This window comes from Pleuronectes platessa, chromosome 21 (genome assembly GCF_947347685.1).
Source record: "Pleuronectes platessa chromosome 21, fPlePla1.1, whole genome shotgun sequence".
NCBI lineage: Eukaryota > Metazoa > Chordata > Actinopteri > Pleuronectiformes > Pleuronectidae > Pleuronectes > Pleuronectes platessa.
The window spans coordinates 6,861,471-6,874,034 of record NC_070646.1 but is presented as its reverse complement, the minus strand read 5'-3'; the positions used below and the strand labels follow the sequence as shown (position 1 = coordinate 6,874,034).

Here is a 12,564-nt window from a genome sequence, read left to right as displayed (position 1 = left end):
GGAGCTTTTCCCTGGAATCCAAACATTAGTTTTCAGTCAAATTTAGGAATCATTTGTACAAAAAGCCATATAAGTAATATCCCCTGTAATCTCACAGGGCACTATAGAAGGGTCCATACTGTTTTCATATAATACTGTTATTGTTAAAATCAACCATATGAATATATTGGGAATATGTTAGTATATTAGCATATAGCAGTGGACTTTTCCACAGTGCCAGAAGATTTGTCTATTCAAGACTTGGAGAAAATCCTGACAGGATTGCTGCTGTTTTCCTTTATGTGCCACAGACTTACACTGACACCACTTAGTGATTAACATTTTTCATTTGATCCTTTTCTCCAGATCCGACCTGGAGCTGCAGTTCAAGTGCTATCATCACGAAGACCGTCAAATGAACACCAACTGGCCGGCGTCGGTCCAGGTCAGCGTCAACGCCACACCGCTCACCATCGAGAGGGGCGACAATAAGACCTCCCACAAACCCCTGCACTTGAAACACGTATGCCATCCGGGGAGGAACACGATCCAGATCACAGTCACCGCCTGCTGCTGTGTGAGTACACACATCAACCAATACGAAGAGGTTTCTACAAATTCTGATGCACAACTCACACGCCTCAAGTTGTTGTTTGTAATAGTAACAGTGATGTCTCCTTCCACAGTCGCACTTGTTTGTGCTGCAGCTGGTCCACAGGCCCTCGGTCCGCTCTGTCCTCCAGGGCTTACTGAAGAAGAGGCTCCTGCCTGCAGAGCACTGCATCACCAAAGGTATTCACACCCGGACGCAGTGGCATGTTACTCCCTAAAGTCCTGATCATTCTCAGAGTTCCCGCTCACACACATTTCTCTCCTCCTGCTTTTCAGTTAAGAGGAACTTCAGTAGTGTAGCAGCATCATCGGGCAATGCCCCGCTCAACGGGGAGGACGGCGTCGAGCAGACGGCCATCAAGGTTTCCCTCAAATGTCCGATCACCTTCCGGCGAATACAACTTCCAGCGAGAGGCCACGACTGCAAACACGTTCAGGTGAGCTAACACACTCGTACACAAGCCGATGCCTATAGGGAGCACTATTTTTAATATGGATTATTAAAAAAATGACTGTTCTGTCTTATCTGTTCTTTCAGTGTTTTGATTTGGAATCATATTTACAACTAAACTGTGAGCGGGGGACATGGCGATGTCCTGTATGCAAGTAAGTTTATCCAATTTATATTCCTGGCAGTGTTTGCTGTTTATAGTTTTTCATTCTAACTCACGTAACTATTTCTTGTAGCATTTTAAGCCCTGTCGCTCTTCTCTCCTCAGTAAAACGGCGTTGCTAGAAGGACTTGAAGTGGACCAGTACATGTGGGGAATCTTGAATGCGATACAAAAGTAAGTTAAGACGAGAATCTTTTTTTTATTAGAATTATACTTCTTGTGTCTTAACCATTTGTCTTCATCTGTATTTCACCAGCTCGGAGTTTGAGGAGGTGACCATTGACCCGACGTGTAGTTGGCGGCCGGTGGCGATCAAATCTGACATCCACATCAAGGAGGATCCGGACGGACCACTGGCCAAGAGGTTCAAGATGATGAGTCCCAGTCAGATGATCATGCCCAATGTGATGGAGATGATTGCGCAGCTCGGCCCCGGACCCTCGCCGTACCCTCAGCAGGGGGGCAACAACAGCGAATATGGAGGCCAAGGTACTAAACAGATCAAATACACAACGCATCTTTGACTAGACTCAAAACTATACAAAGTGTACACAGGTTTTAAATGTTCTTTATTTTGATATGCTAGGTAACAGTTACCACGGGAGCTTTGACTTCCCTCACGGCGCCCCCGGTGGTTCGTCGATGAATGACTTCATGCACGGTCCGCAGCTGTCTCACCCGCCTGACATGCCCAACAGCATGATGACCCAGGACAAGCCACTCTCCCACAACATGCCAGACTCGGTCAGTTCTGCCTTATTCATATTTCCCTTAGCTGTTTTTGCAGAGGTAACAGAGTGCTAGCCTAACATATTGAAGTATTTCTTAAAAACTAAGTATTAGGACCAATTTTGTAAGAATAAAGTTGTAATATTCTCGTTGTCAAACAGTTTGGAATCTGTTTTGAATGTTGCGATGGGGATTTTCTCACTTATTTTCATAGTTATTAGACATAATGATTCATTTTAAAAATGGCTGATAGATTAATCAACAATCAAAAGAACCCTGGTCTGAATATTTCCCCCCCCCCTCTCTCTGCAGTTACCTCACTCTGCCGGCAATGACCAATCGCATGGTCCACTGCAGCAGAGCTTACATTCGTCTCCACACCCTGGCAGCCAATCAGGGCAGCACCTACACCACAGCGGTCCTCCCCTGCCCTCGCGACTAGGTCCGCCTTCTCAGCAGCAGCAGCAACACCAACACCAACAACAACAACAGCAACAACAACAGCAACAACAACAGCAGCAACAGCAGCAACAGCAGCAACAACAGCAACAGCAACAACAGCAACAACAACAACAACAGCAGCAGCAGCAGCAGCAGCCCGGCCCCAACAACCATCCCCACCCCGACCTGACCTTCAACCCCTCCAGCAGTTTGGACAGCCAGTCTGGGTCGGACATGCCCGAGCCATCTTTAGACGTGAGTCCTGACGAACTGCAGATATTTTAAAAGCCAAAATCTTCATTAACCTTTGTTCTCTTGAAACTCAAAAGTTTTGCTCTTCTTCTCCACAGCTCCTCCCAGAACTCGCGAACCCAGACGAGCTGTTGTCGTACCTGGATCCCCCGGATCTGCCCAGCAATAGCAACGACGACCTTCTGTCGCTCTTCGAGAACAACTGAGGCGATTCAGACACACAGAAACTCTTCTGACCGTCCTGCAGTTTCCCTGGGAGCCCGGGGCCGGTCGCTCAGTACTTGATAAACACAAAGATGCACTCCCTTTCTCTTCTTCCTCTTGTACAGTTTTCATTCGCCAGCGCAGATTTGACTGAAAGAGGCTCGAGCTCAAAGACTCAGCGGGATGCTCACCCCGCGGCGACACCTCCTGAACTGTGCAGCTCTACTCAAGTTGATTTTTTTAACGCCACACACAGGTTGTATGTGTGCACATTAGAAACGTGCTGTAGCATTTTTTTATCCATGTTTTGTTTCCTTTTGAGAAGAAAAACGAATTAACTGAAAGGAAAAAACCCGGAAAAAGAACAGAAGAAAAAAAACCTGCCCTATCTGGCCAGTGTGCGTTCTGTCCATGTTGTTATTCCAATGGGAGAGGCCACAGCTTCCTGGTGTCACAGCTCCATTCCCCCCCGACTGGTCTCCTTAGTCGCACTGGTTCGTCCGCCACACATCATTTAAAAGCACAAGAGATTTTGGCAATGCAAAAAAAGAAACACAATTATCAGTCTGTACAAAAAGAAGAAAAAAAGATCAGTTGGATCTGTGTAAATTTGTCTGTTTTTCTAAAAATAAACATTTTGCTCTTCTGTCAACATTTAAAAAAAGATTTTAAGAACGATCGGCTTCCACTTTGTCTACAAATTGTAATACATACATATTTTTGTCAAAAAGAGATATATCCACACTTTGAGGGTTAACAACTGGAACGGAGAAGAGTTTGGCCTCAATGACAAGAAGAGAATCAAAGTTTATATCAGCATACACATCCTTCTACATGTTGTATAGTCATCATCCTCCTGTGCGGGGAAGTGATTTTTAATGGAAATGAAAGGTACAACGTGAGAGGTTGGGGTTCCTGTGACGATCCTGCTGCGTCTACTGCTTCCTGTTCTATCTCCTTCCATGCCCTTTGCTCTGCATGAGCCCCAGTGTTGCTCGGGTCAGCGTTTTTTGCAAAGTTGCATCTCTTTCCCTGTTAAATGATGTGCTGTTTAAGTATTCTACAAAAGTGCATGTGTGCCAAGCCCTTGTCTAGTGCTGTTCCAAGTGGTTTTTAAAAAAAAAAGAAAAAAAGATAGTGTGGTTTTTATCAGTTGCTGTTTCCACAACTCTTTTGTTTGTACGTTTGTTTTTTGATTTCTGTCAGATTTAGTATGATTTATTTAACACTAACACTGAAGGGATAATGCTGATGTCAGCGATACATTTATCATGTATTTGCCGGATATTCTGTATTATATGTATTTTTTTTGTTTGTTTTTTCCTTGTTTTTTGTTGCTGCATAATTAAAACTATCCACAAATCTTTTGGGAAACTGCTTCAACATCACCAAAGTTGGAGGGATGAGAATGGAGACGTTTGTGTTTGCTCGGTCCTGTGCAGGTCTGCGATGTGTGTGTGTGTCTGTATGTGTGTGTGAGAGAGAGAGAGAGAGTGTGTGTGTGTGTGTGTGTGATGGGAGGTAATGTTGATTTCAAAGATATAGGAGAGGACAAATACAGTTTTATCCATCACTGCTGTTGAAGAAGTGTTTTTTAGAGGCAGTATTGGCGCAGACCTTTTCGCCACGTTTGTTTTCATTTTCACTTTCTGAGAAGAGTGCTGTCCAGTATGCAAATGTATTATTTTTTAAGAAATGCTATTGTACTGTAAATATCATTGTGAATATTTTTGTATCATCTCGATAATATTTGTCCTTTTGATCATTAGTCGTCCAACGTAACCACATAGTGCTCCCCAGACTCCCACCGGACCACTGACTTTTGTTTGTAACCAGCATACGTCAGCTGTCTCGCCTCCTCGCCGTCGGGGGGGAGGCTAGTCCAAACGTCTCATAAGCTATATCCTGCGGGTCGTTGTGCTTTCTTGTCACTTTCCCTCCCACTCCCCCCCCCCCCCCCCCCGGCGTCAGCCCAGGGTCATCGTGTCGCGTCACTTTCAGTTCTCACACCTCAACCTCTGTTTTGAAGCAATATTGTTCTTCCACGCTCTGATGTGTTTTAATTTGAAAAAATCCTCATGAACTTTGATGTTGACATCAGTGATACGGCGCAGCAGTGGTTTCAGAGGACGTGGTGTCATCTGGCTTTCAGTGTAATTAGTGAGCTATGTGAATATGATAATTGTTGCTAATTGTCGATACACAGTGGTATTTTAAAGATATATCACAACCATATTTTAAAGAAATTCATCATATTGTTTATATTTTTGTTATAGAAAAATGTGGCTTTTTAAAAAGCATGAGACCATATACATTTTTTTGGGTAAATTATTTTGTACTGGTTTTCATATTAATCTGTAAGGCTAGAAATCCAATTTCTTTCAACTGTAGCATCGCGCTGATTCAACTGCCCTGGTTTTTGTCTAAACATGGTTTTAAATGTCATTTTAAGAGAATATTGTTTGTTTGTTGAGTCGCAAGCAGACGTCAAATCAAAAGTCTTGTAACAATTCATTGCTGCGTTTAAATTTTTTTCTGAATTGAAACTCTCCATCCATCCCACGGAAGCCATGGTTTTGTCTCGAGCGAGCCAGTTCGGTGTATTAGGCAGCAGCCCGAGTCTGTAGTTGCACAATCACAATAAAGGGCCATTTTCTGGGGGACGTTGTTTCGAAAACAGAAGAAAACACAAAAAATTACAGAGAGGAGGGATGTTGAGGCCGAGGCTGAGTCAAACGTCCCGAGAATGCCTGTATATATGTAAATGACTATAGAGACATGTGAACAGAAATGTATTCATTTTCCCTGGGAATGTGCATTGTTTCTTCAGAATAATAAAAAGCTTGCAACCCCCTCTACTGGAAGTGGCTGAATATGAAAAACGTGCTAGCTAGTGTCTGTGGGTTATCTCAACATTTCGTTCCCTCTCTGTAATATACTTTCACCCTTTTTTTTGTTCGGGGAACCGCGACAGCTATGTTTGTTTTTGTTTTTATCTTTAGCCTACGTGTTCTAGTCTTATCACCTGCGTACTCTGAGTACTAAAGCTGAAAAAAACTACGAAAAAAAACGCTGTTACAAAGACAAAACGCTCAGTGGGGGAGGAGAGGTGGTGTGTGGGGGAGGGGGGTCCAGAAGATTGTAACCAAATCCATAGTTTGTACAATTTTTTGATATCATGAACAGCTGGAGAAATGATCCAACTGAAGGTGATTCATGCCACGTGGCCATTGTCTCTGTTTGTACATTGTATGTACAATCATTTCATATTCTAAACTGGTCAGAAAATAAAGGAACTAATTGTGATTTTTAGTCTTGCAGAACTGTATGTAGTTAGATGATGTGACAACCTAATATTTATCTAATAAATATGTATTCAGATGATACCTGAACGTCACTGTGGTCTTTTTCTTTTGTGCTCCTTGCACTGGGCCCGTCCACAGCTCCCCACAGGCAGCGTGTGAATTGCCTCTAACTCCGAGCAGAAGGTGTAAATTACCGTCGTCAAATTTCATTCACATTTTGATTAACAGAGCTTAAAGGCAGCTCGGCCTTATGTGGGGACGTTCATTAACAACAGAATAAGGGAGATGAGGGTTGTAGACCTGCTCTTAGGAATTAGGTTGAGCAGTCGGGATGAGATCTGTCAGAGGAAATGAGAAATTAGATGAGTGGAAAGGAAATCAGAAGAATCGTCTTGTGTTTTGTTCCAGACTGCAATGGGACTTGGTTTAGTGATCCCAGCATCCTCCTGGGAAAATATCATCATTGTTAAACATTTAACTTTCAATCTAAAATGTTGTCTTCAACTTTATATATTTACCTTTACTTGAAAAAGAGATTCTCCATCTCAACAGGATCTTCCTTGGTAAATGTAGGTTAAATGAAATAGTTGAGGGGTGACACAGTGGTAAAGTGATTTTCTTGATTTTTCTCTGTATACTCCAGCCTCCTCCCACGGTCCAGAAAAATGTACGTTTGGATTAAGGTCCTGGGGAAAGACTGTATCAATAATGGTCACTCATCCAGCACTTTTTATTTTATTTATTTAATTTAGCACCACACTCACACTGGATAGAGGCTCCTTTCTCTGTGGATTCCATAATGCTGGAATCGTTCCTTTGGGATTTTGCCCCATTTCGAGGTCCCTGAGGTCATTGTCATGTTCCTGATTCTGTGACATGGTGCGTTAGTACACTGGAAGTAGCCATTAGAAGATGGTAAACTGTGGCCATGGAAGGATGCACGTGGCCAAAACTGTGGCGTTTAGACGACAACAGATTTGAATCAAAGGGCCCAAAGTGAGCCAAGAAAACAATCCCCACCCTTTACACTGCCACCGACAGCCTGGACTGCTGACACAAGGGAGGCCGGGTCCGTGGATTCATCCTGTCGATGCCAGATCCTGACCCAGGCCATCTGTGAGCCTCAGCGAAAACTCCAGATTCACCAGAGCAGCCTGTGTGTTTCAGAGCTCCACTCTCCAGTGACCTCTGCAGCCTCAGATTTCTGCTGTCGTCTGGCAGCCGGACTGAAACCTGACATGTTCCTCAGCTGCTGTTCATCTGCCTCAGAGTTCAATATGTCCTGATGCTTTTCTGCTCAGCACAGATGTAACGACTGGTTATTTGAGTAATCACATCCTTTCTGAATTCAACTCCTATGAATCGTATAAAGATCAAACCATGGTCAAAGTTACCCCCAAATTATTTTATTAGGGCCCGAGCTCTGACAGGCACTGACAGACAGTAAAAAACTGTAAGGATATTATTATAATTTTTCTGGCAAATGAATTGGCTTTTTGAGGGCTTTAACATGCTTAAATTCTAACCAAAATTAGAAAGTGGTGAAAATTTACTTTTCATTTATTTTCTGTTATTTGTAAATTTTAAAATGTTCCTTTATTTATATATATTTTTTTAATTTAATTTTTGTTTTTATTCACAATCACAATTTAAAGCTCCGGTGATGGAGGTTGTTGGTCAATGATATAAATATTGTCTTTGAATATTAAAAATTATGAATTTTACGCTTTTAAAAGACACTGATGATAATTATTATCAAACCACTTCTCAGTTAAATCATATGCTGATAATACTTTTTACTGTTTACATTTTGTGTAGTTCTACATCTATATTCAAATTATATGAATTGTTGCCACTGTTATATATGTCCCCTTATTTATTATAATGTCCTTTTAGTGTAAATTAAGTTCACAATGTTATGTACAACATGTTCCCGGCGTGTTTCAGCAGGATTTATAACATACTCATACCGTTTAATATTTATCCCTAAACTTCTTGGACTCTCCACTTCTTTGTACTATTGTTGTGTTACAATTCACAGCTCCTGTAGATAGTCATTCCTCCTTGTATATACTTTATTTTCTTAGACCGTTGCATCGTTGCACTGTTTGTGTTGTTTTGTGTTGTGATGTGTATTCTGTGTAAGCACACTGAGAGCCACTTTACCAAGTCAAATACCTTGTTTGTGCAAACTTACTTGGTCAATAAAACCTGATTCTGATTTGATGTATTACAATGTTCTCACTTGATTGGCTGACTAGATAAGGAATACAGGAAGTGATCTGCGCTTTGTGACTAATACATGACTACAATTTGAATCCCGTTACTCTAGCCCAGAGTTATTTGTGAAAGCAAAATAAGAAAGCCAAAGTCTTTATTGTTACTTCCGCTTTGTGTTTAACTATTAAATGTACTGGTAAATATCTGCAAATTGCATAAATACGGAAGAAAACGACAAAAATGTGCAGATTCTCAAGGAAGTTCTGAAGCGATTTATTCCTCTGACTTCTACGCGGATTAATGGAGGTTTGTTTGTCCCGGAAACCGGATGTAGTTGATATTCTAATTTATAACGGTATTTTTTTATTTTATTTTTAAATATTTACTCATATATCTATGTATATACACCTATGATATACACACACATAAACGCAAATATGCTATTCTTGAGCTACTTTGTGTGAACTCTCGCGAGATGTGGAGAAGACGTTGTTCCGGTTGTGTAAGGAAACACTTCCTGGTTCCCTGCATGTGAGCCTCGTCCTTGCCGCAGCAGCTGACCGGTGATCCGCTCGCCATCACGATGCTTCTGTCCCGCAGAGTCAAGTTCTGTTCTCTGGCCTTCACCGCCGCCCGCCTGTGCAGCAGCGGGCCCGCGGCCGCCAACGCCAACCCCACGGTGTACTTCGACATCTCCGCGGACAACGAGCCGCTGGGCAGAGTCACCATGGAGGTGAGTGGACCAGTTAAACACCCGCAGAGCTACTGGTGACCTCTGGTCTGTTTGTGACTTCTCCTTCTCTCTGTGTCTCCACTCATTCATCATTCATTCACCGTTTATTCATTTCACTCTGCAGCTCAAGGCCGATGTTGTGCCCAAAACCGCAGGTGAGTAAATCTAACGGAAACAGTTTGATTTCTTATCTGCACGAGACAGTTTATATTTTTAAGTCCTATTTTAAATGTAGTAGTATACAGTACTTCAATAGTAATAGTATGCAATGATATCTTTCTGTGCATTAATCTAACTGTGCATATATCTATTTATCTATCTAAGATGATTGTTAGTGCTCATGTCAATACTGTCCCTGCAGCTCATGCTCAGATGTTAATGTACTGTTAGTTATGATTATTAACTAAACTTGTGCAGAAGTGTGGGTACATGACCACGTGTGTAACCTTTACCAGCTGTTTCTCAGATTTATCGTGTGGCAGCCAAAACCAAACTCCATTAAACTATCTTCAGATTGCAAAGCAAACGGGCCAGTGGTGTTGTGTGTTCACTCACCTGTGTGGATTCAATCTGACACACACTCTCCTGTCGTAGAGAACTTCCGGGCGCTGTGCACGGGGGAGCAGGGGTTCGGTTACAAGGGGTCGATCTTCCACAGGGTGATTCCTCAGTTCATGTGCCAGGTAGGCTTCTCTCTCTCTCTCTCTCTCTCTTTCCTGTGTGTCCTTTTTAAATTGTCCAGCCTTTAATTCCAGTTGTGTGTTTCCAGGGCGGCGACTTCACAAACCACAATGGAACTGGAGGGAAATCTATCTACGGGCGGAAGTTTCCCGATGAGAACTTCAAACTGAAGCACACTGAAGCAGGTGATAAATCTACATCCCACTGATTCTTTCTGTGTACTCTCTGACTGGGAGAAGGAGAAGCAGCCTGGTCGGTTTATTCCAGCATTTCCGCTACTTGTGGATTTTTCAGGAGAAGATGATTATTTGAAAGAGGTGTTTTCCAGATGCGGACAGTCTGGGAATTGGATCATTTGTCCTACAGGGTCTGGAGAATTTAACAGAACCAAACTGGGAGGTTATTATCACACAATGTATTTTCCAAACGTGAACCTTACATTCAAGCCGAGGCAGCTTCAGACAGGTATAAATTAAAGGTTGTCAGGGCCCTGGGGACAGGGCAGGGCACAGCACAGTGTGATTCCTTCCTTCACTGTGCAGGGTTTAAAACCAGTCTGGTGAACATTTGAACCATGGATAAAAACATGGCAGCTAATAGAAAACTTCATTCTTTGGATATGTTGTTGTACTAGAAGTATTAAAGCATCATGTAAGTATTTACAGCACTTTATCGTATTGCATGAATGATCCGTTGTACTTTCCCCATGTTGCCTCCTACTCACTCCTACCAGCAGGTGGCAGCATTGTGTAAATAGAGTAAAAGTAACACCTCAATAGTGAACAATGTGGTTAAAATGATAACAGATGTTTCCCAAAGTTGATCCTTGCAATTTACTAAAAGTTAAAAATCACTTCTCTTGTGAATCTGTGGCCTTGCAGGGATCTTGTCCATGGCCAACGCTGGACCCAACACCAACGGATCCCAGTTCTTCATCTGCACCGCTAAGACCGAATGGTGCGTACCGACAAATACTCAAAGATTATAGAGTGGGATGAAGTGTATTATAGTTCACTGGCTCTCAGACTCTTCAAGTCCCCAGCCACCAGTATCATCAGGTTGGTGCCACATCTCTCACCATATGATTATTTTTTTACGTGCTTTCTCACTTTAACTGCAAATGACTCGCAAGGAACATGAAGAATGTTTTCTCTGTTATTTCACTTCCACTGAGCTGCAGCACGTGAAGCATGAAGCCAATTTCTCTAAATAAGACTTTCTCTCACTCAATAACATCCATTTTGAAGCAGCTCTCATCACTGACAAAGGGAAATGGTTCATCTAGAGTTGAGAATCACTTTTCTTCTTGTCCTCATACAGTGTTTAAATTCATCTGTGTGTCACTGTCTTCACAAAACTGTGTCAGTGACAATAATACTCAACTTAAAATACACAACATTGTTGTTAAATTATAATTCTACTTTTTAACTCTGTGCCACTTTTATCAAATGACAATTTTCTCACATTTCTGAGGGTCTGTTCCTCCAAAACGTGCACAACACATGTGGAGGCCTAGGCAGATTAAAATCACAACCTACATTGTTGCTTCTGGCAGATTCACACATTAAATCACTTGTAGGATTTACACAGAAACACAAAACATCACGAACAGAACCACAATACTGAGGAAGCTCAAGGATTTGAGTGAACAAGGAGGAATTCCTGTGATTTTCTTGGTGGTGGCAGCGTGCCGCTCGCAGACTGAGTCTCAGACCACATGGAAAAAGATAATAGCTACCCTGATGCACTTTTCATATATTTAAGGTTGAGTAACAGGGATCTGAAAAGAAAAGCACTTCAATCCGCTGCCAGAGGCTTTTACATGTATCAGCAAGTAACCGTGGTTCATGTCAGAGGCTCCACACTAACACTCACATGCTTATGAAGAGAATGATAAGTGATAGAGTAAAAGTATTAAAGGGTCCCAGAGCTCTATTCCCAACAGGACTTCAACATCTGCTACTTTTAGAATGCTTGTTATTTTAATGTTTTTTATAATAGAGTCCACTTATTGGTAAAATGCTGTTTTTGAGGTTTTCTCGCTTTCTTGGTGGCTCCAGTGAATTCTCCTGTTTTTAATATGAGAGCAGAAAAAAGAGCAGATTTTTAATAACACCTAAAAATAGCACCACAGTCGCAGAAATCGTGGACTCACCGGCCGGAGCTCCAACCCGGCTGGGTGCATGGCGGATGGTCTCGCTGCACGGGGCCGTGATAATAAACTTCGCTGTTTCTTCATTCAGGCTGGACGGCATGCATGTTGTGTTTGGCAGCGTGAAGGAGGGACTGGACGTGGTCAGGAAAATGGAGTCTCTCGGTTCACGGAATGGGCGAACCTCCAAGAAGATCACTATCACAGACTGCGGGGAGCTCAAGTAGACGACGGGTGAGCGGCGGACATGCCCCCCCCCCCCCCCCAAGCCCCAGTCTCATCTCCTGTCATTTCAATGTGAGTGTCCGAGTGAAACGGGCCCAGTCGTGGCTCATGGTGCTGCTCCTCTTTGCCGATACCAGATGATCTCAGAGTTTAGATTTAACTCTGTAACAACGGATGCACTAAACTGCGTCTCGCTATGAAATGTGAACTTGTATTAAAGAATGCACGGATCTGCTGTTTATCGAGAGGAAGCTTTTCATTAATTAACTATCGGAAAAAAGCCATTTGTTTGCAACAAAAAAAATAAAAGAACAAATTATTTCTTAATGTGTGAGCTTGTTCTCTGCATCTGTTTGGACACAGCGTGAACCAGATGTTTTAACATCAGAAAAACACCCACAGGAAAAACTTGACACT

General features: G+C 42.4%; 2 protein-coding genes across 2 annotated transcripts in view; both read left to right on the top strand.

The window, feature by feature from the left end:
• Positions 1-6,217, top strand: part of LOC128427118 (zinc finger MIZ domain-containing protein 1) — a 109,873-nt gene extending 103,656 nt beyond the window's left edge. The window contains exons 15-23 of the mRNA XM_053414207.1: positions 346-556; positions 666-771; positions 868-1,028; positions 1,130-1,197; positions 1,311-1,379; positions 1,462-1,694; positions 1,792-1,949; positions 2,247-2,630; positions 2,726-6,217. Of these exons, the coding sequence (XP_053270182.1) occupies positions 346-556; positions 666-771; positions 868-1,028; positions 1,130-1,197; positions 1,311-1,379; positions 1,462-1,694; positions 1,792-1,949; positions 2,247-2,630; positions 2,726-2,833 (1,498 nt within the window). The 3' untranslated portion in view covers positions 2,834-6,217. The remainder of the gene's footprint in view (positions 1-345; positions 557-665; positions 772-867; positions 1,029-1,129; positions 1,198-1,310; positions 1,380-1,461; positions 1,695-1,791; positions 1,950-2,246; positions 2,631-2,725) is intronic.
• Positions 6,218-8,893: 2,676 nt separating this feature from the next.
• Positions 8,894-12,474, top strand: LOC128426525 (peptidyl-prolyl cis-trans isomerase A). Its single transcript, XM_053413434.1, has 6 exons — positions 8,894-9,089; positions 9,214-9,244; positions 9,684-9,772; positions 9,859-9,955; positions 10,652-10,727; positions 12,014-12,474. The coding sequence occupies exons 1-6, from the start codon at positions 8,940-8,942 to the stop codon at positions 12,147-12,149; spliced, it is 579 nt and encodes a 192-aa protein (XP_053269409.1). The 5' UTR covers positions 8,894-8,939; the 3' UTR covers positions 12,150-12,474.
• Positions 12,475-12,564: the final 90 nt, after the last annotated feature.

What these genes read in the sequence shown, in the direction of transcription:
- LOC128426525 (XM_053413434.1), top strand. Translation starts at nt 8,940, where the DNA reads ATGCTTCTGTCCCGCAGAGTCAAGTTCTGTTCTCTGGCCTTCACCGCC. An exon ending in ACTGAAGCACACTGAAGCAG is followed by an intron (nt 9,956 to 10,651) that starts GTGATAAATCTA and finishes GTGGCCTTGCAG; the next exon opens with GGATCTTGTCCATGGCCAAC. An exon ending in TGCACCGCTAAGACCGAATG is followed by an intron (nt 10,728 to 12,013) that starts GTGCGTACCGAC and finishes TTCTTCATTCAG; the next exon opens with GCTGGACGGCATGCATGTTG.